Consider the following 23,790-nt stretch of genomic DNA (forward strand, 5'->3'; position numbering starts at 1 on the left):
TTGGTTTGTTCCTTGTGGCTTGGCTCACCTCGCCTAGGAGTGTTAGTCAGCGAGTTAGGGCCGGGTGCTTCGAGTCACGTGCCATTGACCTCATCGCGAAATTTATGCGACGAGAGCATATCGTCGTCAACCTGGCGTGACGGCGGGTGTAGAAGCCGGCATTGTCCCACTAGTAGGAAGCACGACAGGTGGCTCTACCTGTATTTGGCTGAAGCATGAGTCTGCGATATCCAATCTCGCGCATCCGCCACTTCAGATGTCAGCTACGGGAGCTTCTTGCGGCGGTAGCGGGGCCATCGATACGGATATTTGACGCCGGGACTGGGTCCCTGCTGTCGAGCTGGCCCCCTGCTTCTTATATGCGGCCACTGGACTCCGAGATATCACCCGATCGAGCTTCCAGTGCTGGTACCTGTGCAGAACCACCTGAGAAAAGGAGGAAATTAACCCCTCCTGTCGACGAAAGCGGGGAAGCCCAAACCGAGCAGAGCGCGAAGGCTAAAGCTAGAAAATCTCAGACTGCGGAGCAAGCATGGTCAACAATTCCCATTCTTGTCATATCAGGGACTGGAGACCATATTGTTGCCGTGACAGGAGAGGACAAGTGTCTACGGGTTTTTGAAGTCAAGCAGGATGGAAAGCTCACCCAATTGACAGAGCGGTAAGAATCGCTAATTCCGGGCAGCAATGAAACAAACGTAAAGCCCTGCTTGCTAATTTTGCGAATCAGATGCATACCAAAGCGGCCCTGTGCAATTTCATTGACCCCGGACAATAATACAATCCTGTGCGGAGATAAATTCGGCGATGTTTACTCTCTACCTTTGCTCCCCAGAGACGAAGTTGTTTTGCCATTGAGAAAAGCGGCAGAATCTTCGAAACCTTTCCAGCCATCTGCCACCAAGCTTACCGTCCACACACAAAGAAACTTGAAGGCCCTTGAGCAACAGCTCCGCACTCCCCGTGCCGCCCAGGAAAAGTTGGAGCCTTCGTTTCAGCACAGGCTTTTACTCGGCCATGTGTCCATGCTCACTGATCTCATTCTCGCACCCGTACCATCCGACTCTTCCACCAGCCCTCGTTTGTATATCATCACCTCGGACCGTGATGAGCACATTCGTGTCTCCCGAGGACCTTCCCAGGCTCATATTATACACGGTTATTGCCTAGGGCATACATCTTTTGTGAGCAAGCTCTGCATTCCGCCCTGGGACCCTAGGTCCCTGATATCTGGTGGCGGCGATAATTGTATTATCTGTTGGGATTGGCTGGCTGGGCGTGTCGCACAGACCATTCCATTGGTGCACGATGGTGACGTTGCGGAAAGCACAAAGGCTCAACCGCCCCAATCCGATGCACCTGATATAGCAGTCTCAGGTATCTATGCGATACCTTTCTCTGGGAATCCTGGTCTCACCGAGCACGCCAGCGGGGGAATTTTGGTTGCTCTGGAGGGGTAAGCGAATTTCCCACAATAACTACATTCTCATTCCGCTGACAATCTCCACGTTAGTGTTTCGAGGCTATTAGCGTTCAGCTTTGGCACGAATGGTCGCCTTACTGCCCTTGCTCCCATTGAATTATCCGGAAACGCCCTTGATGTTGTAGCTCTCGATGACAGGGGCACCATTCTAGTCTCCGTTGATAACGTCCATAAACCTGGATCGACTAAGGAGCTGAGAGACTCTGCTATCGGCCCCAAACTTCTTCAATGCTTTTCTGCGAGAAGTGACGGAGGTCTAAAATGGGAAGAAAGCTCCACGCAGGCAGCAACCACAATCAATAGCCGTGAAGCCGTAGACATTATTGCTGAGACTGAAAGCCGAAAGCAAGTACAAAAGATTTCCGACTCCCTGTACGGAATAGGGAATTTGAGGAAGTGGGCGCGGGGTGAAGACGGATAATGTGCTGCAGTTATCAATTAGCCAAACAGACATAATCCCACTGTACTCCGTACGTCAGCTGGTTTGTTCATCCCTCCCCGGGGGGGGGGGGGGGAGCTTGTCGTAAACTTTGACTCCTCAATCCAATATAAACGAAAATACAATGCTAGTATCATTGTCCTTACTCTTTTCTCCGTAGTTGACTTGATATTTACTTTCGCGGGTACAAAGTCAATCTTGTCCCAGAACTCTGATCGGGACTTGGTGGGGGTTGCTCAGGAATTTGGGGCCCAGGAACTTTGGCTCAATATATGTAATACTTCCCCCACCAAGCCGGCGAGCTTTAAGATAACAATCCAAATCCCAGCGACCATGTCTAATCAATTCGAACCACTGAAGAACGACTTGCTTCTCAAAGCTGCGAGAGGTATTTGAAGCCACCAGATTAATCTCCAACGTGATATTAACGTCACTGCTGTAGGGGAGAGAGTTCAAAGACCGCCAATATGGATTATGCGACAAGGTAAAGATTCCCCACGCTTCGTTCTCGATTCTTTGAAATTCTACAGGTAGAGAGGCCAAGTCTAATCTGCTTTAGCCGGGAGATACCTCCCCGAATACCACGAAGCGAAAGGTACCCGCGATTTCTTTGAATGCTGTCGCGACCCCGAGGTGGCTTCGACATTGACGCTCCAGCCCATTGAACGATACGAGGGACTCATCGACGCTGCGATCATCTTTTCCGACATTCTTGTTATCCCACAGGCGATGGGTATGACCGTGGAGATGGTGGAAAAAAAAGGCCCGCATTTCCCAGAGCCACTGAAGTCGCCGGATGACGGACAATACGAGAGAGTGATGACAAAAAAGGTAGATGTTAAAGCGGAGCTTGATTATGTCTACAAAGCCATTACCCTCACGCGACAAAAGCTGCGAGGTAGGGTTCCGCTGATTGGGTTTTGTGGGGCTCCATGGACGTTGCTGTGCTATATGGTTGAAGGAGGAGGAAGCAAGATGTTCATTCAGTCAAAGACATGGGTATACAAATATCCCGAGGCATCCAAGGCGCTGCTACAGAAGATTGCTGAAATCTGCGTGGAGTATTTGGCACTGCAGGTGGCTGCGGGAGCGCAATTGGTCCAAGTGTTTGATTCTTGGGCTGGCGAATTGTCGCCTGCTTCGTTCTCAGAGTTCGCTCTGCCATATCTGCGATATATCGCGGCCAACCTGCCTAAGAAGGTAGTAGAACTCGGGTATGAGGCCGTGCCGATGACCGTGTTTGCCAAGGGTGCTTGGTATGCCTTGGATGACTTGTGTCAGTCTGGATACAACGTTGTGGGGCTCGATTGGCTTCATGACCCAGCGCAGGCAACTCGGATTGCAAATGGCAGAGTAACTTTACAGGGCAATGCCGACCCAGGCTGTTTGTACGGTTCCAGAGAGGCTATCACCGCCGTTGTGGAGAATATGGTCAAAGGTTTTGGAGGAGGAAAGCAGAGATGGATAGTGAACTTGGGCCACGGTGAGATTGATCGTCAAAGGCAGGATTCTATGTTACAGCTTTGGCTAATTCGATCTAGGCATCACTCCCTTTGTTAACCCCGAAGATTTGAAGTTCTTTTTCCAAGAAATTCACCGGCTAACTGCCACCTCTTAAATAGCGCTTGCGATGGTATTTAATGAGAGGCCCTTCGCGTTTCTCCTCGGTATTTGATAGAACGGCATCTCCGCTCAAAATCTGCACTTTACACTTCTATGGTTGCATATACTTTAAGGGCAGTTTCAACAAGGGATCACGGGTGTCTTCCTTTTGATGCCAACTCTGTTGATACCCTTCTTCTGACCGATTAAATACAAGTCAAGCGATCAATCATCTTTCCAAGAACGTATTCGGTAAAGGACTATACAGCCATCTGTTGCCCCAGTAAAAGTACACAAATGCAACCCGTTTGGGTACAGCTCTCAGTAATGAAACGGGGAAGTATTATCCGAGCATGATGTTATCCAGGGCCGCCTGGGCTCTTCGAAGGATGATGCTGTAGCCTGAGGCAGCGCGACGATCAGTTTCAAGAGCTTAACCTTAAATGCACCTCGGAGCATTGGATTGTCCGATCCCGATACGCCCCAGCGGAGATAAAAATAGCTTGGCGCTGGTAACTGCGAGTGAATCGCGTCAGCGTTTGGCTAGGACGGCGAGGAATCCCCACCGGAATCAGGGGCAACGCATGAAAAAAATTAAAAACAAAAAAAAAAAAAAAAAGCTCCGTCGCCATCAGTAAGGATGCGCATGCACAGGCTACCTGCAGGCAGCAAGAAATGCATCAAATAAGCTCTTATTGCAGCCTGAATCCTGTCGAAGTTTCTGGCAGCGATGCTGGTGACGGGGGGTTTTTTTTTTGACGAGCATCGAAAACAACAGAAAGCAGTCGAGGCAGATGGAAGCCTTCAGAAGCCCAAGGAAGACTAACGCGCCACGGCCTTCTACAGTGCCTAGCTGCATCCGGGAAGGTTGTATTGTAACTGTATTGTCATATCTTTTCGATATCACCATTTCAATTGACGAATCCAAATAGAGCTGAAGAACCCGCACAGTGAATTAAAAACAACTGCTTCCTGTATAATTTTGCACGTGATGAGCCTTGAATACCAGGAATCAATTCTCTTCACTTTTTTTGTGGTTTGTAAAGAGGATATCCAGGAGTAAAATCATCGCCCTTCTGTCATTGTTGATATGTACTTCACTGGCGCAGCCTTGTAATAATACACAAGTCCGATACCGAAGCAAAACGTCAGACCCTGACCACGGTAGGGAGGCTTTTCCACCACCAACCAGCGACTTTTTTCAGGTCCAGATTTCCAAAGGCATCCATCCCTCCCTGGACTCTTTTTTTTTTTTATCAACACGCCTTTCAAGGGAATCCATCTCTTTCCTCCTCAGAACCTCCATCTCATCACAGGATCGCCTTAGCGTTTCTTCTCTTCTTGAAGCCTTGGTTTTCATTATTCAGAAGACATTCTTTTTGCAATACGGACAAGGACGGTTCGGCAACAGCACTCAAGTTTTCCCCTCAGCCTCCTCCCCTCTCACCTCCTTCTATCTTCTCTAGACTCCTGTGAAAATGGTGAAAGAAACCAAGTACTACGATATTCTAGGGGTAGGTTCTTGTGTATCCTCCTGTGATGATCACCTTGCTGACACCGACGTCTCAGGTTCCTCCCAATGCCACCGAAGCACAGTTGAAAACAGCTTATAAGAAAGGTGCTTTGAAGCACCATCCAGGTATGCTGAAAATTGCTTCATCCTCGAAGCTTTTGAGCCCCAGCTCACTTAACTGTCCCACCAGACAAGAACGCCCATAATCCTGATGCCGCCGAAAAGTTCAAGGATTTATCACATGCTTATGAGGTTCTGTCGGATCCACAGAAACGCCAGCTCTACGATCAATATGGTGAAGAAGGCCTAGAACAAGGCGGCGCGGCCGGCGGAATGAATGCGGAAGACCTATTTGCCCAGTTCTTTGGCGGCGGCGGAGGTTTCGGCGGCATGTTCGGCGGTGGAATGAGAGATACTGGCCCCAAGAAGGCAAGGACCATCCACCACGTGCACAAGGTTTCTTTGGAAGATATCTACCGTGGCAAAGTCTCGAAGTTGGCTCTCCAGAAGTCGATCATTTGTCCAGGATGCGACGGACGCGGAGGAAAAGAGGGTGCTGTCAAGCAGTGCTCTGGATGTAATGGTACCGGTATGAAGATTATGATGCGCCAGATGGGCCCAATGATCCAGCGTTTCCAAAGCGTTTGCCCTGATTGTAACGGAGAGGGAGAGATTATCCGGGAGAAGGATCGTTGCAAGCGCTGCTCGGGCAAGAAGACCGTCATCGAGAGGAAAGTTCTTCATGTCCACGTTGACCGTGGTGTCAAGAACGGCCACAGGATTGATTTCCGTGGGGAGGGTGATCAGATGCCAGGAGTTCTGCCCGGTGATGTAGTGTTTGAAATCGAGCAGAAGCCTCATCCACGATTCCAGCGCAAAGACGATGATTTGTTTTACCAAGCCGACATAGATCTTCTCACCGCATTGGCTGGAGGCTCGATAAACATCGAGCATCTGGACGACCGGTGGTTGGCGGTTAATATTGCTCCCGGAGAACCTATCGTACCCGGTACGTATTCTAAAACGTCATGGTTTTTTTGCGCCTGAGGAGTAAATATCACTAACGTGCTTTGTTTAAAAACAAAAATAGGAGCTGTCAAGGTTATCAAAGGACAAGGAATGCCGTCGTTCCGCCATCACGACTTCGGAAACCTCTACATTCAATTCAACGTGAAATTCCCGAAGGGAGAGGATCTTCGAAACCTTGAATTGCTAGAACAAGTCCTCCCGCCACGTGTGCAGCAGACACAGCCACCCCCAGATTCAATGGTTGAAGACTTCGAATTGGAGGAGGTGGACGAGGGTTCTCGGGCCCGTGCTCACGGAGCTGCCAGCCTTGATGAAGAAGACGAAGATGGCATTCCACCTGGCGCGGAACGGATGCAATGCGCATCGCAATAAAACTCTCGTATAATTCGGAACCTTGCATAGCGTGATGTGTGAAACGGGGGAGAGTTTTTTTCATCTCCCATACTCTTGGATGGAGAAGAGTCGGCTTCGGTGTTGACAATGGATTTTTCCCTTTGTTGTGATTCCATCATGAAAAAAGAGGCATTATCTTTCATCCCTGGAGACTGAAGCATGAAATACGGGTGTTCGGAAGGACATTTTTCTTCCCGGCATCGGATACGAACAACACAAAACGATCATCTGCCTTTTACTACATAATATTCTTTGCCCGCCTGCCTGTCGTCTGTTCGTTCTGTTCCTATTCTTTTTTTTTTTTTATTTATTTTTGGCCGAGCAAAGTCAGTGCTTTCTATTTCGTCGCTGGGCCTCCCTGCTATCCCTGTGTACCCTTCCCCCAGTTTCATTGGCCAGTTTTCTTTTGTCCTCTCGTATTCTCCTCGCCTTCTGATGACTATGAGACCACGATGCGATAATTCACAGACGGAGGAGGGTTTGGGAGCCACGAACGCTTACATACCATAGACGATACCAATTGCAATCATGGTTTGGGAATTCTAGTTCATTCATTTCTCCCTATGATGCCAATGTAGGATTTGGCGTTAATATTAAATCATATTAATAAAATTGCAGATAGCTTTGCCACGGGGCGCTTTTTCCTCCATAAAATGAAACCCCTGGCCAGGTCGTTAATATGAGAGCCATTGCTACCACATCTTTGGAAAATTAATTACCTTGTTTTTCTTTGGTCTTGGATGCCGGCATACCGCTCCTAAGCGTGCGAGCAACGCAGATCGCCAACCTTGCGAGCACAGAGCAGCTGTTCCGCGATCTGTAAAATTGCGATTGTTTCTCGCTGCGTCCGCTTAAGCAATGCCAAACATCGAAGCAGTTCCTTTCTTGATATGGTTGCATTGGTAGCGAGAAGTTGAGGATTTCAGCTTGGCCAACAGCTTTGTGAGACGTCTCGGCGTGCTTTCGACCATTGGCTACGGCCCATTGTTTATCATATTCAGCTGCTGTTGCTCTTTTGTTTAATGTCTGTCTTCCTATTTGGAAGTTGTCCGGTCAGGATTGCCGTATCCCCGGCAGGTTAGAAATTTCCAGACTCGGGATATTATTACTGATGGAGGTCTACAGCTTTTGACGAAGTTGCGCTGCATGTTGGTGTTCACTTTGTCTGACATTGCGGGATTTTCCTATCCCCTGAATCAGTCCTACGTATGAGGCCCGTGAGACATCAATGAGACTGATGTATAACGTGTGTACGTGCGAAAGAGGCGCTTCGGATGGAAAAATCTCCGTCCAGGGAGGGGAGAGGTAAGCAGAATGGAGGGAGACGGAGCAGAGGAAAGGTCTCGTCGGTCAGTTAGCAGCTCCTATCTCGTAACGAGCCAGATCCTTAGCCGTTGTGTATGAGTGGATAATTCAGGTTTGCGCAAGATGGTCAGGACGAGTTTTCAAGGGCTTTCTGTTACTGGAATTTGGGGAGGGACTCTCGGAAAGGAAGACGACCGCCCGAGAAAAGATATTCTTCACGGGTGGGTTTTCCGGCTCTGTCGGCAGCTTCTTTTCGAATTCTCAAGGCCAGATGAGACTGGCCGCATGAGTATTGGACGCCCAGCTCCCCCTACATCTTCAATGATTTGGTGATGCTGTGTAGCGCAACCGGTCCAGGGCGGTGCGATACGCAATTTGAGGGTTGAAACGAAAACATGCACCTTGCGAGCTGAATCTGGGACACTTAACAGATTTTCAAAATCTAGGCGAAAATGAAAGAAAAATAGCCGAGCGAGAACCCCCAGATGCTAAATTTTTTTTACATTTAAGATGCAGACTGCAGGTCTGCTTCGCATATTGCGCTCAGTTTATTTGTATGTCCGCTGTCATTGGGTTATTTTAATGAAAATTACGTTGTACGGAGAACTCCCGTGTCGTCCACGGAACCTTGACAGGTCCGGATGGATTTTCGGCGCGGGTGTCCTACGCCAAGCGGAGATAAGCACCGTCGAAGAGGCTAAGTTCGTGAGCTGAGAGGACGACACTGGACAATGACAAGCACTGATCGTCGCCGCGCCTCGGCAGCAGAAGTAGGCTTCTTTGTTACCCACAAGAGGCAAAAAGTATTCATTTACATAAACTTTTGCGGTTCGTACTCCGTGCTCCGGCGTTAACTAGGTCAGATGCTGACAACTGCTTATGTGTGAATATTTTTTTATACGAAGAGCAATACGATGCTGGATGGAACAAGTAGTGCCGCAGACTCCGGTTGTTACCGATGGCTGACTTGGGACTTCGGAGCACCTATATACCGGCTGATATAGGTTTTGCATAGAATGTTTCTCGAACAAATCGGGAAGCGAATTCAAGAGAGGGAACGAGTGGTCATAATCCGTAGGGCTGTGGGCTTCTTACCAGATGATTGGAAGAGAGAACGTGGGCTATGGAGGCCGTAAGCGGAATCCATCCCCCGCTTTTAGTCGTCGTAGGATGAGCAACTGCGCACGGTGTTTTCTGGGGATGGAGGTCGAATAGGTTACAGCAGCAAAATGCTTGATCTTTGCTCTTCGACGACAGCCGGGCCGAATGGAAATGTCGGGGTTGGACGGTAAATTTTACACAAATGACAGCATATACCTAGAGTTGGATGCTGGATTTGATGGTTACCTAACGAGCTACCTGCCATGCGGCTCCGGCCACACAGAGTTTTCGTTGCCTCAGAGCTGGTCGTTGATGTTGGCCGTAACCATGTGTACATACAGATGAAGCCGGATTGGCTGGGTGACAGGCGTCAGGTATTGAGGTGTGTCGTACTCCGTCCAGATGATCCTCTGCGGTCGAGATTTGACTTTTCAAATGGCCATGCGCCAAGTGTCTTGGGAGAAACACGCAGAAGGGCATGTCAGCTTGCAGTGCAGGTGTGCTTTTCTTCCTTTTTTCGCCTCGTTGGCGATATTGGCATAGTAGTTACAGAGATAGCGGGGCACAGTTTTATCGAATATCTTTTTTTTTAGTCATTTCTGTAGACATTTGCAAGTTTTCGACCCGGGGTCCTGTGCTGCACGCATGCCGGTCGGCACGGATGAAAATCTCGGGAGCGGCGAACAAGAGTCAGCAAGCAAGGATCAAGGAGTTTGGAAAATGTCGGATCTGTCCAGCCAAGACAACTCATTTCAGCGCTGTGACGCTTTGTACACGAGGAACTCCTGGCCGAAGGTTGCGGTGAGGCCGGTATCTGCCTTGAGTCCGTCGAAGAGAATGTGGTAGATTTACATCATTGGAGGACCCGATGGCGACTTTCGAGGTTTCCCTGATTGGCTCGATGCAGCAGTCAAGTCGCTGGCAGCAGTGCGGCGGTCGGCGGCATCTAAGCCTGTTTGGGCATAGGAAGGGCAAGTCTATCTCCTCGGAAAGCTAGTCAAAGCTCAGCCTGCCTCTCTTTGCGTCTGTTTTGTGATTGTGCGGTGGGTTCCTTTTAGCGATTGAACACAGCATCACGATGGTTGTTGATCTCAACACCATTCCAAATTTCGATGGACGGATCGAAGTCGGCATCCCGTTCAGTGGACAACATCGCTCTGACGGCAAGGGTCAGGAAATCACAAAGAGTGACCCATGGGCCAAGTCAAACCGGGAGGCCTTACCCTTGACAATTTGGGTCCCATGATATCATCAAGGGTCGGCCTGACCACCGACGCTCAGCTGCTTGCCATTGGCTTCTGGGGTAGATCTGCAATCAGGGAAAGCCTGCGGCATCCTGGTCCAGGCACGCTGTATGGTTATCAATGGCGAGAGACGCTGGCTCACGGCCAATGGATATGCCTGTTTACCCCAGACGACACCACCCATCCGATCGCACCGAATATCTGTGCGTATGGCTAACTTTCAAAGAACAGGCAATGAAGGATTTCTGACGCCGGTGCCGCATCCCATCCTGCATCGACTTTTTTTTGAAACAGGTGTACGGAGTATTGAACTTTTTTTTTTTTTCTTTTTTTTTCGTCTTCTTCTTTTGATGCTCTTTGCTGGTAGGTAAAACTGTCAAGCTTCACTGTCCGAACCTGTTGAAAAGGCTCAGTCATTTTCCAAACGTTCTTTGTTGTCTCAAACCACAGTGCTGTGCCCGCTCTTCAGGCAACAAGTGTTTCCATCTCTTCTCGTTGCTGCCGTGGCTCTGAAGCTCGCTGTGAGTGTAGCAAAAGTCGCTAAGAACAAGGTACAAGTACGACTTGTCCATGTAGCTCCCCTGCCTGCAGTTGCAATGTACCGTGACAGGATCGACAGGCTGGCGATCGAGACATGCTTGCACGAGGTACCCCGGCCCACGTTTCTCGGCCAGCGTTGGTGATTCACTAGGTTATTAACGTGTCGGTTTCGATTTCCCTGGCACGAATTTAAACTCAGCTATCCTTGGGTTCTTTGACGGGTCCCCTGCCTGGAAGCCTCTGGGGCCCGGTCCCTCCGCGCGTGGGCGATTGCGTGATCTTCAGCAGGTCTCCATAGCTCTCCCAGCAAACCCTGCTATTTCCCAGACCCTTCAACAGGTGGTTATTATTCAGGATCGACGTTTCGTCGGTCGTGTTTTCTTCATCCATCCGTCTCAGAGCTAATTTCTTTTTCGTGTTTCTCTTGGGTTTCGAATGGAATCTTGCTCACAACCTATATATTGATCTTGACTCGCACCGACAACCACTTGACTCTCGCTGTTTGCCCGGCCGTTCCTCTCAAATACCTGCTCGATTCCCTCCCCCTTCGCCTCCTCCGTTTTCTCTTTTTATTTTTCTTATTTTTCCTTCCCCCCCTTCTTTCATCCTTGGCATTTGTGACAGTCTGCGCATGATCACGCCGATGATGGGGACTAGATAAAAACAAATCATCCGCGGAAGACTGAGCTTGGGCCCTTCCTGATTCACCTGGCCTGGGGCTGGGTATTATCTGTTGGTCCCCATTGATCGTATGCTGTGCGAGGAGAGACAACATCTGCATACAATACACCATAGCAAGGTGTCCCGTGTTCCTTGTCCCAGCAATTGATCATTCGGTCGGAAGCCCGGCAGCTGTATATCATCGAGATATAAGATCTCCTTAAAAAAGCTGCGGATTTCTGACAAGCTCTTTTTTGTCTTCGTTCTTCCCGTTATTCCCCCCAATCGCGCTTTGGGAGCCACCATAGCCATGGCTTCCCAGCCTTCTACAAATGCCCAAAAGGTGGGCCACGGGCTAGCAAAGGTCCTCGGTATCAAACTCGAGAAGCCAGATGCCGACCCCGTCACTCGCGGGGAGTCCACATTCTCCACGGGTAGCGGTGACACCTTTGTCGAACATGAGCCTAGCTCTATTGATTGGCTGGCGGAATGCGTCCCCTCCGGTCGACAGGTTCTCATGTTCATTGTCAATATCTTCCCTTTCCTCCGTTGGCTCACCAGATACAACGTCCAATGGTTTCTCGGTGACCTTGTTGCTGGTAGGGCTTCCATCTCTTGTCCCGATCTTAGAATGGCTCACGGACAAAGTCGCTAAAACAAGAATTATCTGACAGGTGTCACGGTCGGAGCTGTTGTCGTTCCGCAGGGCATGGCTTACGCAAAGCTTGCAGAATTGCCTGTCGAATTTGGTCTATATTCTTCGTTTATGGGTGTCTTGGTTTACTGGTTCTTTGCCACTTCTAAGGATATCACTATTGGGGTATGCTCCTTAACCCTCTTTGAGACGCATGTTGCTAACGTGATATCAGCCTGTCGCAGTCGTGTCCACGCTCGTTGGTCATATTATAGTCAGAGTCCGTATGGAACACCCGGAATTCGAACCCCATGTTATCGCGTCTGCATTTGGAGTCATTTGCGGGGCGGTTGTGACCTTCGTTGGCCTCATTCGATGCGGGTGGCTGGTCGATTTCATTCCGTTGACCGCAATCTCCGCCTTCATGACTGGATCTGCGTTAAGCATTTCCTCTGGTCAGGTTCCATCTATGCTGGGAATTACCACCTTCAACACCAGAGATTCGACGTATAAGCTCATCATAAACACTTTGAAACATCTCGGTGACACAAAGATCGACGCTGCCATGGGCCTATCAGCTTTGTTTATTCTCTACGCCGTTCGCTCTGGCTGCACGTATTGTGCTCGAAAATATCCGTCTCGCGCTAAGCTATGGTTCTTTCTCGCGACCCTTCGCACTGTGATTGTTATTCTCTTCTATACTGGAGTTAGCGCGGGTGTTAATATTCACCGACGCGATAACCCGCGGTTTAGAATATTGGGAACCGTTCCTAGAGGTAACTATTGACATCCATAGAGCCTCGATTTAGCGTTTATTGACTTGTGTTTGCAGGATTCCAACATGCTGCAGTACCCGATCTTAACCCAGGATTGCTTTCAGCTTTTTCCGGAGATATCCCCGCCGGTGTAATTGTTCTACTGATCGAGCATATTGCCATCTCCAAATCTTTCGGAAGAATTAATAACTATACGATCGATCCATCCCAGGAGCTCATTGGCATTGGTGTCACAAACCTTCTTGGACCGTTCCTCGGTGGCTATCCCGCAACTGGATCCTTTTCCAGAACTGCAATCCAGTCTAAGGCCGGTGTGCGTACACCATTTGGAGGCGTTATCACAGCTATGGTCGTCCTGCTCGCCATCTATGCCCTTCCACCAGTCTTTTTCTATATCCCGAATTCGTCTCTATCTGCGGTGATTATCCACGCTGTTGGTGATCTGATCACCCCACCCAACACAGTGTATCAGTTCTGGAGGGTTTCTCCTCTTGAGGTCGTGGTTTTCTTTGCCGGTGTTTTCGTCATGGTGTTTACAAACATTGAGAACGGAATCTACACGACGGTCTGCATGTCCCTCGCAATCCTTCTCTTCCGTCTCGTCAAGGCTCAGGGTCAGTTCCTTGGCAGAGTGAAGGTTCATACCGTTGTCGGAGACCATCTGGCAGATAGTGATGGGAAATACAATGGATGGGGCGCTGAGACGGGTCCCAGGAGCTCTGCATTTAGAAATATCTTCCTTCCCATCAGCCATGCGGATGGCTCGAACCCCGAGATTGAAGTGGGGCAGCCATACCCCGGCGTCTTCATTTATCGGTTCTCTGAAGGATTCAACTATCCCAGCGTTAACCACTACCTTGACCACCTTGTCTCTACGATTTACAAGAATACGAGACGAACAAATCCGAATAGCTACAGCCGGCCCGGTGACAGACCATGGAACATGCCCGGCCCTCGCAGAGGCCAGTCTGAGGAGGATCGTTCCCATCTACCAACTCTCAAGGCTGTGATCCTCGATTTCTCCACAGTCAACAACGTTGACGTAACATCGGTTCAGAACCTCATCGATGTCCGCAACCAGCTCGACCTCTACGCATCGCCTCAGCCCGTCCACTGGCACTTCGCACACCTCAACAATCGATGGACGAAGCGAGCCCTCGCTTCCGCTGGATTTGGCTTCCATACTCCCACCGCCAATTCAGGTGCTACGAGATGGAAGCCCATCTTCAGCGTTGCCAACCTGGAAGGCAACGCCTCCGCAGCCGCACACGCCGAGTTCCTGGATAATGAGCGCGAGAACGGCCACGCAGTGTCTTCGAAACATGATATCGAATCACCAGCCACGGATAGCGCCACTTCTACCATTCAACGAGCTGGAGGCGTCATTGGCGCTAAGAATAGCAGCTCTGTGTCTGTGATCGAGAAGGAACTGGTCACGGCCACGGAGTACGCGAAGCACAGGATGACAGTTGTAAATGGGGTGAACAGACCACTCTTCCATGCTGACCTGACGAGCGCTCTGCAAAGCGCTATTGCCAATGCTGCTTCTATGACATAATGATGTCTTGTGCTTTTGTTTTGGTTCTTTTCTTTTTTTCTTGCAGTCATGACGGTCTATAAAAAGACTTAACTAGCGCTGGGTGGGAACCTTTCTTTCCCCTTGTTTCCTTTCTTTTCCTGTCATTATAGATTTAAGTCTTGGTGAGACACCAGGGTGTAAAATGAATTTTTGGGCTCATTGACTCAATGCATCCTCCTGAGTCCTTTTTTGCTGAAGCATTCATCGTTTTCGTTTGGAGCATAAAATGCCATGTTAGAGCTATAAACTTGCTACAATGTACTGTTTAGACATCCGTTCACTGTCGGAAGTGTCGTGTTTGTCTCAACCCTTTATGCTTCTCAGCACATGTAGATAGCGTTTTTAGAAGATGTTTCATTGATCTGCAGCACTATGATTAATGCGAAGTTTCACATTCTTCTTCTGCTGGCGGTGTTGCTCAGGGATGCCTGGTCCTTTCGCTTTGCCTTCCCGGCTCGAACGCCCACGGCTGAACAAGCACCAGCCACACTCCAGCGCTATTCCAAAAATAGATAAGCGTGAGGCTTTGAGTATCTTGGCTCCAAACCTTAATTTTGGACAGGCAGCAGACTAACCCGAAACGGCCATTTTTTCGCACTCGGTGGTCAGCGAGGTCGGCAGAGTTGTGTTTTGCAGGATGGCATGAGAAGAGGGATGAGACGGCGGCAAGGCAGATTCAACGACCTTCGGGCCAACATTCGAGGCGATGTGGCTTTGTTCGACCACCTGGTTGACTGGTGTGAGCTCCACGGGGTGTGGGTCGGCGGACAATCATAGCTTGAATGCTATGCCAACTGGCAAACCGACTATGCCACACCATGAGTTTTATACACCTATCAACGAGTCATATACCACCTAGGTCCGTCTGGTGAGACTTGGGTCTGAGGCGATGATACGATTCTTGAAAAGGAAGACGGAATAGTTATTTGATGCGTGGTGATTAGTTTACGCTGTCTGTCTTCGACGCTCGACTAAAGGATCTCGTGCTTTCATGCATGCTACCCTTCAAGCGCCTCGAGGACAACAAAATCCTTTAACCACCCTGAATATAGAGGAGCAATGGCTCTCAAGGCAAACCCCATCCTATTGGCAACTGGATAGTAGCCGTATAACTGTGTGCAAGTTTTGGGGCCTGGTAAACGGATTGCCGACGTGCCTTTTCTCGGGTGGCTTCATGTACCACTAAGAAGGAACGTGTGGTCCGGAGTTCCAAGCATTGAAAGCAGTGTCCAAGATGGCCTGTCCATGGGCGAAAGCTCTCCCTTCATCATAGTATGCATTCTGACTGATGCAAAATTCTCAAGTGTTACTAAGCGGATTGATGACCACGGATGAAGGAACCCATCATCCCTTACGGGGCCGGCAACAGGCAGAGATGGTGAGCAGACTTGTACTCTCCTTCAACTTACGGAGACGTTTGTCCAGCTGTCTTGTTGATTTTGTAACAGGTCCTTTAGTGATACTGGCACAATGTGCTTTGTAAAAGTTGAGACATAAGGACTTATATTTTAAGAAGGCACAGTGTTGCGGTGGTTAAATCCGGTGTTTGCAATTGAGGATAGGAGCAGGAATATCAAAAAAATGTTGTAGACCGCGATGTCCTGGGAGAATTCGTTTCTGGGGGGTCGATACGATGAATTGCCGTAAGCGGTTAGGCGACATGCTTTGTGGAGTCTTTACAATAACATAGTGAGTGAATATCCCTGGTCCTGATTCTTTCTCCCCATAACTTCATGGCCAAAGGAGTTCACTGTGCGCAATCAAATTTAGGGAGTACTCGACTCAGGATGTTGCACCGTTCTTAATACTCTTCCAGATCAATACTCGTCGATCGTTAATTAACTGGCCACTTTTCCTTTGGAGGTGTACATAGGCAACCCAGGATGGCTCCACAGGGCTGAAAAAAAAAAATCAACGGCGCGACGTGCCGGGACGGTGGCACGTCGAGCATCTTCATTGGCCAGGGTTGATTCGAGATACGAGACGCAAATCGGCCCGAATGCGGGAAAGGCTTAGAGGCTGGTGACGGGGGATCTTGTGGTTTCATAGCCACCACTACGGAGTACTTTCGTCGTGATCTGTCAAAGCGGAACCCATCCCCGTATTCGCAACGCTGACCCAGAATGGTCATTTCATGGAGAAGACCCATTCGCCGTCCGCAGTGGTTTAGCGTCGCAGCGGTGTTGTCTCGGTATATATACTGCAGCTTTTGCTGTCGCGACCGGGACATGAGATGATCACAATCGCAATTTTTCAATGTACAGAGTACGAAATTGGTCCTTTTTGTTATGCCTTCCGAGGATATTCGGATCCGATATCTAGTTGTTTACTTTTTTTACGATACCCTCTCCCTTGCAAGCCTTCGGGCTTGAGATATAACTACGCTCTCAAATGTTTTATGCTTATAAAAAGATAAAGGCGCGAAAAGCTCCAAAACAAAACAGCCAGGAGACATGTTCCCACCAACTGCGCCTTCAGAATTTGCAGGCGGATTCAAGACCATCCGAAGAGGCGATACAGGAGAACGATGCCCTGATGGAAGGATCGGACGGCCCCATTGTGCCCAAGCCGGAAGAAACACACAATAACGACGGTCCCTGCTCCGAGTGCAAAAAAGAGAAACACGTTAAACGGGTTTATAGATGGAAGTTGATATTTGGCCTTTTGCTACCATACTTTCTCGCATCCGTTGACTTGACGATTGTGGCCGCTGCCCTGCCATTTATAGCATCCCATTTCAGTGCGTAATGCCCCGATCTTGCTTCTTCTGGAGCTGACCGCACCGGTCCTTTGCTAACTACTACGATTTATGCATTTTGCAGATAAACTGGACGAACTGAATTGGATTGTCACCTCATTCAGTTTAACCTCGACCGCTTTCATTCCCGCATTTGGCCAGCTTGCAGATGTCTTTGGACGGCACTTTGTCCTTCAACTGGCCATGTTTCTCATGCTAATTGGAAGCGTATTGTGTGCTGCGGCGCAGACATGGCCAATGCTCCTCCTTGGGCGCGCCTTACAGGGGACAAGCTCGGCTGGAATCATGAATTTGATCCAGATAATTTTGTCCGATAAGGTCAGCCTCGCAGATAATGCGAAAAACAGTACTATTTTTCAGTTTGTGGCGGGAATTTCATACGGTGTTGGGCCAGTCATTGGAGGGTGAGTCTAGTTCCAACCCCTTTTTATTGCCCAGAGAGATTTGCTGACTTCTCATAGGTATTTGACACAGGTTTGGATGACTGCGGTAAACTCTATGAGTTCCATGCTAACATATGATGATAGTCTAATTGGAGATATTGTTTCGTGTTAAGTATTCCGGTAAGACGCGCTGCAGCTTGGTTCCTCATAGCAGTTAATTCTAATTTTGTTTCATCCCTAGGTGGCCTTTGTCGCTCATATTGCCATCTTCGTGGTTTTGCGCAAGGAACTGGTAGGCGGCACGTACTTCACCAAAGGGTCACGGCGGTCATCATTCTTAGAAGGCCTTGGTACCGTGGACATCGGTGGTACCTTGTTATTCATTTGCAGTGTCAGTCTTATTATCATCGGTACTTCCTGGGGAGGAGCAACTTACCCCTGGACCTCCCCCGCTGTCCTGGCTCCATTAATTATTGGATCAATTCTCTTCGTACTGTTCTTTATCTATGAATATCTTCTTGGGCCCGGAAGGATTCTTGCAAGATGTTTTCCATCGCAGACAGTGATGATACCCTCCGAGCTATTCCGAAAGCGAGACATGGTGGTCTTAGCCATCATTGAATTTGCTACCGGCGCAGGTTGGTCGATCTTTTTTCTCTTGTTCTGCTCACCACGCTGACCGAAGCTCTATAGCAATGTTCTCTGCCTTTTACTTCGTTGGGATCTACTTTACGCTTGTCGAGGCCTACTCACCCGAGAGATCTGGGCTTCAGCTGCTGTTCTACATTCCTGGGATAGGAGGTAATTCCCTTAAAAGTTTACTCTGTTTTTGTTATGCTTGAGACTTAAATTTTCTATAGCTGGTGTTTACTTTGCCATGTTTGCCTGCAATGTGTGGCCGGCACACACCTTCTATCCGCTCAGTGTGGGTACAGTCACAGAGAGCGTCGGCATCGGGCTTATTACATGGGCTATTACAAGGCGCCAAGTATCACTTGTCAATGGAATGATGGCCGTCGCAGGCGCCGGAACGGGAATGCGCTTCATGCCTTGCACGCTTCACGCGGCAGGTATCTGGCCAGACAAAATCGCACCCGCCATGTCCATCATGCGATTCTCTATGCCCTTCGGCGGGACTCTTGCCCTGGCAATTATGGGCAGTGTGTTCAACAACAAAATGGCCCCGGTCTTTCGCTCCATGAATTCTGGTCTGGATGGGCACGTCGATACACATGTAACTCAGAGTCTGGACTTTATTAGCGATCTCCCGGAACCTATGCAAAGCTATGTGCGCAACACTGGAAAGGATGCAGTGATGTGGGCGTTTATCTCTATCACCCCGATAATGGCTATCAGTCTCGTGGCGATCATCTTCCTTGGGAACGTATGGATAAAATCCAACAAGGCGAAGGAGGCCATGGAGAAGGCGAAGCGAGAGGGAACTCACGACGATGGAATCGTTAGCAGCGAAGTTATTGATAAGCCGTATCTCTTGGCCTTGATCACTGTGAGTCTTTCTAGCTATCATTTTGCCTGTTTTGTTTGGAGAATAAGGACCAAGTCAGCTGATACGAATTTGAATAATAGGGAAGTGTCGAGGAGAATAAGTATGTTAGCACTCCACTATCGAAGGCTGATAAGGAGAGACAGGCTCAAGCGCTACTTGAGGAGAAGGCTTTTCTACGTGCACGGAGGTATGAAAATAAGCCAAGGGATTCTTACATGGAGCAAGAGGGGGTTTAATTTAAGGGTAGCACACAACAAATAATAGATACATCTGTCCAGTTATTATTGTAATCCTATTCTGTAAAGAGGTTTGCTGTGTTGAATTGCAACAGGAATCATGTCACTTGTGGTTTTTTCGGATGGTAATAGCATGCTGGAGCTATTAATTCCAAAATCTGCATGCATTTGAACCTTTTCTAGATTTCCATCTTCATGAAGCTCGCAGCGTATTCACGACCCACAAACCTAGCTGACAAGCCCCATTGTGCATGTAGCTGGTGTACCAACTCCAAGTCGTTCATGCTTGACTTCAGCCTCCTTTTCCAGAGATATGACCAGGCTGGTATTTGGGCAAAATGGCTTCATTAGCTATACAACCAACGCAGGTGAAAAAAAGAAAAGAAGCCTCACACACAAAATAAGCCCAATATATAGTACATACAATGTCCTCATCAGCCCCAGACCACTGTATAGCATCATCTTAACACACCCCCAACCCCCGCCCATCCTAGCACGAATCCGCTCAACGCTTCCCCAGACACGCCGCCACTGAGCCAAACATCTCTCCACGCCCCTCGTCTCCTCAATCCTTTCCCCTGACCAACAATCTCTCCGCTCCCGGGGAAATACGCACCAACACCGAACCCACCACTCGTTCGCTTACCGTCGAACCCGATCAGCAACGCATGGAAGAGAAACGAGACGAATAGTGTGCCGAGAAGATAGAATATAAACCCGCCGGAGGACTGGAGGCCGAGGATGCCAGCGGCTAGGCCGAGTAGGAAGGAAGTGATGGAATGGATGTTCGAAAGCGTCTGGTGTGTTTTATCAGTAGGTCAGTCCATTGGGTTGATGATTCTTGGGATAAACAAAGGGGAGGGCTGAGAGGAGCAGGCGGGCTAGGGCGAGCTGGTACATACGCGGGTGTTATGTGCGACTGATTCTGGGACGAGAGGGTTTATAAGGAGGGAGAGCTCTTGGTTCGTTGGTGGCATGATGGATATCAAAAAGGTATGTAGTTTGAATCGGCTCGCTTTCGTCGTTCACTGGACCTTCGTTTTGGGAAATGTAGGTTGTTCACAGACTCGGTTGGATTATAGCAATGAACCGAAAAACTCGAGATTCCCAAGGAGTTCAAGGACGTTGCCAAGTTGGATTTTATACACTCTGGCGCTTTGGAGAGTGAGGAGCAGTTGGAATGGGATGCCAGTTGCAATAAAATTGGCGCTAAATATCTTAGCGCTATGACCATGATCTCTGGGGTTGCTTAGGAGGTTTGGCTAACCAATACTCCGTACCTCTCAGCTGCAAATCAACTGTAGACGGCTAATATTGAGAACATTCACACAGTACAGTTTGATTGTAGTAGAATGCCCTCCTCTATGCCCACTTGCTATCACCGGGTAATTGGCGGGCTATCAAAACAAGACAGAGTACATACAAAAGCAAGTTGAATCTCAAGGAATATTTTCCAAATGCATTATTACTAAGTACAGACTGGAAAAGAAGCAACTTGAAACAGAAAAATGAAGAAAAAAGAAAAAAAAAAAAAAATGGAAGAAAAGTAAGAACAAAATGAGAACAAAAATTACAATAGTAAAGTGAAGATGGACAGCAAAAAACATTCTTTTTAGGCATTTGCTTTCAGCAACCACTCAGCCATTGGAAAGAAGAGCGCTCATAAACCCATTTCCAACCCTGAAATGTGTTTTGTCCCTGAGTATCCATGGATAATGATAATGTGCCAGAGATTTTCCAAACTGCTCCCCAAGAGGTGGATATGAATATGGGAGTACTCCGTACATGTTTCATATATGGCTTCTTCACTTCGGTTTAAGAGATTCGTCCCAACTGGATGAAATGTCGTCAACCAGGACCAGTGATGCTCTCATTGTAATGAGAAACAAGAGGCGCAATTGGCTTTCCCTTCTGTGATTTACTACATTGAGATTCTTGATCTCTCATTATCTCACTTAGATAATAGAAGCAAGTTTCCCTGCTGCTTTTGCCTCCTTCACTTGCTCAAACACCTTCAAAACTATTAGCATTGCACAATCACGGCACGAGTGATATAACTAACCTTCAGCATCTTATTTCTGGCGCCGAGAGCGTTCACTCCCCGAGCTTCCAAGGCTTTATCATCAAGTTCAATTAATTCCGTCCACTTCAGATCTTTGAGATTATCGGTGTATTTATGTAGACGCAAAGATCGAAGCCAGGCGGGGATGTCTTGAAGAAGTTTCGTATCAGTGGGATCTTCCGGTGGTTTGGAACTACCCCGTCGACCCCGTGGGGAGCGACCACGGTTTATCTCGGAATGGTCTGAAAGATATCCTTCGTGACTACCAGCGCCAGCAAGGCCCATACCGAGTCCACCGAAGCCGTTACCCAAGAGGGCATTCGTGTCGTAAGCAGCCAAGAACCCATTGTTTTGTGGAGAAGTAAAGTTCATATGTCCCATCGAACCTCCCTGCATCGCTAAGCCGGGAGAATTCGGTCGGGAGCGGCGACCAGCCATTGCGGCTGCCTGCTGCTGCGCTTGTAGGGCTGCTATTTGCTGTGGATTGAGAACTTGGCCTGCATCATTGACCATGATCACGTTAGTTCCAGGAATACTGGTATTCGGAAGCCCAGGCGAAAGTGGCCCTTGCCCAGCATTCTTCTGGCCGTCGTTGGACCGAGCGCGTCGGTACTTGCGAGCGTCATCTAAAGCAATCCTGTTGTTAACCGTGGATAAGGCAGCTAGCTTCATAGCGGTGGCATTAGCAACCATATCGGCTTGCGACTGAGCACCCTGTTGATTAAAGGACGGGACTAGCGGAGTATTGCTCATCGAAGCCCAGCTGGCATTTCCTAAATTATATGGGGAGAGAAGGGGAGGGTCTTGCGTAATCTCAGGCGCTGTGATGGTGGTGCTCTGGATATTAGCAGAAGTACCAGGGTTCATAGGAAGCGGCGAACGCAACGACGAAAGAGGCTGGGAGAATTGGCCCATTGGCTGCTGTTCGCTCGATGACTTGGGACGTGCGATTGGGGCTTGAGGTTCGGGAGCACGCTGAGCCCACGGTGAGACTGGTGGTTGTGGCAAGGTGTCCTTGCAATCCGGTGCAGATATGGTTGGCGTCACCAGAGACGTCCGGTCACCGAAGACTACGCTGTTCCGGTTCGACCCGGGAAGGTTGCCGGTCTGCTGGGTGAACTCGGCTTTCTTTTTTGCGATGACAGCTGCGGCATCTGGGAACATGGCATTTATAGTGGAGGAATCGAGACCAGAGTTGCGCTTATTTCCGGGAGACGGTGGTGGGCGTCCCAAGGAATTACGGGACGGCTCCACGTTCAATTTAGCCATCGCATCACTCAAACGGTTAGACATGGGGTCTATATGGCATGTTAGACGGCAGGATACAAGGGGGGATGAATCTTTTTCTGGGTTGCAATCCATACCTTTTTCACCAAAATTGGCCGGCGATAAGACACTGGACATCGGGTGGCTTTGCGACATCTGCTGCAGAACTTGGATGAAGAAACGAATCTGCACCTGAGTGGTCTGCTGCAGCAAAGCGTAGAGGGCAGCGGTCCTTTCGGCTTCACTCAAAACACGAAACCACTGTTCGATGGCGCTCAGCTCGTCTTTGAAATCCTGATCCAGGGTAGCCGCAGCCATCTCCTCGAGAGTTGTCTCGTACTGATCAATGTCTGCAATCCATTGCTGTGCGGCCCTGTCCAAGGCATCTTCAGCGTTATTTTGCCCCTGAACTTGCTGATTAAAATAGACCTCGGACGATGGACGAATATTCCGTGGCGCGAGAGGAGAGGAAAACCCTGACATATCGGCAGAAGCACGGAGCTGATGAGAACCACCGAGGGTGCGGGAGGACGGAGGTCGAAGGGAGGATTTGGAGGCCTCGGGAGTACTGTTCCTGTTACCGATAATATGGCTCGCCATTGTAAGAAGCGATAACAAGGGCCCAGAGACGAGGAATCAAAAGTGGGTGATTGGTGGGTAAGGCGACGGCGTAATTAAAATGCAAAGCTCCTGCAGCACCGCTGAGTTTGCGTGATTATGAACCGTTCGGGAGCGGGACGGCGAATCTCCGCTACTATCACACCGGAGCGATTGTTGGTTTAACCTCGGGGTGTCCAATACCCAGTGGGATGAGAACGAACAGGCTCTTATTGGACAGAAGTGATTAGAGAGTGGCCAGTCCAGTGGCAGTATTGATTTGATATAAGCAGGTTGAAGATGATTAGATCACAGAATATAAGTAAGATGGAGGGGAGGAGTGGTAGTCTGTAACAGGGCTGATCAGATTCTTTTTCTCGCGGATCGAGGGTAACGATTGGAGAAGCGATGCAGTGTGTCAAACACGGCAAGGCGTAAGCACCACCGAGGAGCGAAGGGTGCGAAATCTGGGAGGCAGCCGAAGGGAAAGGTGAGAAAAGAACAACAGGGTGGGCGAGTGGGGGGAGGGGAGGGGAGAGAGAGAGAGGGAAGAGGGAGCAAGAAGACGAAAAAGGGCTGCAGGAGAGGGGACTGTGATGGTCAGGACGACGACGACGACGATATTTTCCCAGCGAGTCTGAAGGTGGAGTGAGTTCCAGCCCAATGCTGACTCAGCCATCCCT

At 49.1% G+C, this 23,790-nt stretch overlaps 7 protein-coding genes across 7 annotated transcripts; 5 read left to right on the forward strand and 2 right to left on the reverse strand.

The window, feature by feature from the left end:
- Nucleotides 1-141: 141 nt before the first annotated feature.
- Nucleotides 142-1,904, forward strand: CIMG_04885 (tRNA (guanine-N(7)-)-methyltransferase subunit TRM82; the record flags this gene model as incomplete). The annotated part of the gene is made up of 3 exons (XM_001245443.2): nt 142-661; nt 731-1,456; nt 1,514-1,904. The coding sequence occupies exons 1-3, from the start codon at nt 216-218 to the stop codon at nt 1,902-1,904; spliced, it is 1,563 nt and encodes a 520-aa protein (XP_001245444.1). The 5' UTR covers nt 142-215.
- Nucleotides 1,905-2,224: 320 nt separating this feature from the next.
- Nucleotides 2,225-4,120, forward strand: CIMG_04886 (uroporphyrinogen decarboxylase). The gene is made up of 4 exons (XM_001245444.2): nt 2,225-2,310; nt 2,365-2,406; nt 2,482-3,405; nt 3,464-4,120. Exons 1-4 carry the CDS (start codon nt 2,256-2,258, stop codon nt 3,538-3,540), a joined length of 1,098 nt encoding a protein of 365 aa, XP_001245445.1. The 5' UTR covers nt 2,225-2,255; the 3' UTR covers nt 3,541-4,120.
- Nucleotides 4,121-4,750: 630 nt separating this feature from the next.
- Nucleotides 4,751-7,004, forward strand: CIMG_04887 (chaperone DnaJ). The gene is made up of 4 exons (XM_001245445.2): nt 4,751-5,038; nt 5,094-5,163; nt 5,228-6,046; nt 6,128-7,004. Exons 1-4 carry the CDS (start codon nt 5,003-5,005, stop codon nt 6,436-6,438), a joined length of 1,236 nt encoding a protein of 411 aa, XP_001245446.1. The 5' UTR covers nt 4,751-5,002; the 3' UTR covers nt 6,439-7,004.
- Nucleotides 7,005-11,235: 4,231 nt separating this feature from the next.
- On the forward strand, nt 11,236-14,587 carry CIMG_04891 (sulfate permease). Its single transcript, XM_001245449.2, has 4 exons — nt 11,236-11,908; nt 11,984-12,129; nt 12,179-12,719; nt 12,776-14,587. The coding sequence occupies exons 1-4, from the start codon at nt 11,620-11,622 to the stop codon at nt 14,275-14,277; spliced, it is 2,478 nt and encodes an 825-aa protein (XP_001245450.1). The 5' UTR covers nt 11,236-11,619; the 3' UTR covers nt 14,278-14,587.
- A 1,996-nt stretch (nt 14,588-16,583) lies between these two features.
- On the forward strand, nt 16,584-19,182 carry CIMG_04893 (MFS multidrug transporter; the record flags this gene model as incomplete). The annotated part of the gene is made up of 8 exons (XM_001245451.2): nt 16,584-17,038; nt 17,121-17,460; nt 17,518-17,530; nt 17,584-17,619; nt 17,681-18,077; nt 18,133-18,240; nt 18,300-18,946; nt 19,027-19,182. The coding sequence occupies exons 1-8, from the start codon at nt 16,690-16,692 to the stop codon at nt 19,180-19,182; spliced, it is 2,046 nt and encodes a 681-aa protein (XP_001245452.1). The 5' UTR covers nt 16,584-16,689.
- A 329-nt stretch (nt 19,183-19,511) lies between these two features.
- On the reverse strand, nt 19,512-20,307 carry CIMG_04894 (uncharacterized protein). Its single transcript, XM_001245452.2, has 2 exons — nt 20,085-20,307; nt 19,512-19,979 (listed from the first exon to the last, which is right to left on the reverse strand). The coding sequence occupies exons 1-2, from the start codon at nt 20,157-20,159 to the stop codon at nt 19,641-19,643; spliced, it is 414 nt and encodes a 137-aa protein (XP_001245453.2). The 5' UTR covers nt 20,160-20,307; the 3' UTR covers nt 19,512-19,640.
- Nucleotides 20,308-20,626: 319 nt separating this feature from the next.
- On the reverse strand, nt 20,627-23,693 carry CIMG_04895 (protein vts1). Its single transcript, XM_001245453.2, has 3 exons — nt 22,609-23,693; nt 21,245-22,542; nt 20,627-21,194 (listed from the first exon to the last, which is right to left on the reverse strand). Exons 1-3 carry the CDS (start codon nt 23,108-23,110, stop codon nt 21,138-21,140), a joined length of 1,857 nt encoding a protein of 618 aa, XP_001245454.1. The 5' UTR covers nt 23,111-23,693; the 3' UTR covers nt 20,627-21,137.
- Between the last annotated feature and the right edge of the window lie 97 nt (nt 23,694-23,790).

The sequence above is a fragment of the Coccidioides immitis genome, assembly GCF_000149335.2.
Source record: "Coccidioides immitis RS genomic scaffold supercont3.4, whole genome shotgun sequence".
Classification (NCBI taxonomy): Eukaryota; Fungi; Ascomycota; class Eurotiomycetes; order Onygenales; family Onygenaceae; genus Coccidioides; species Coccidioides immitis.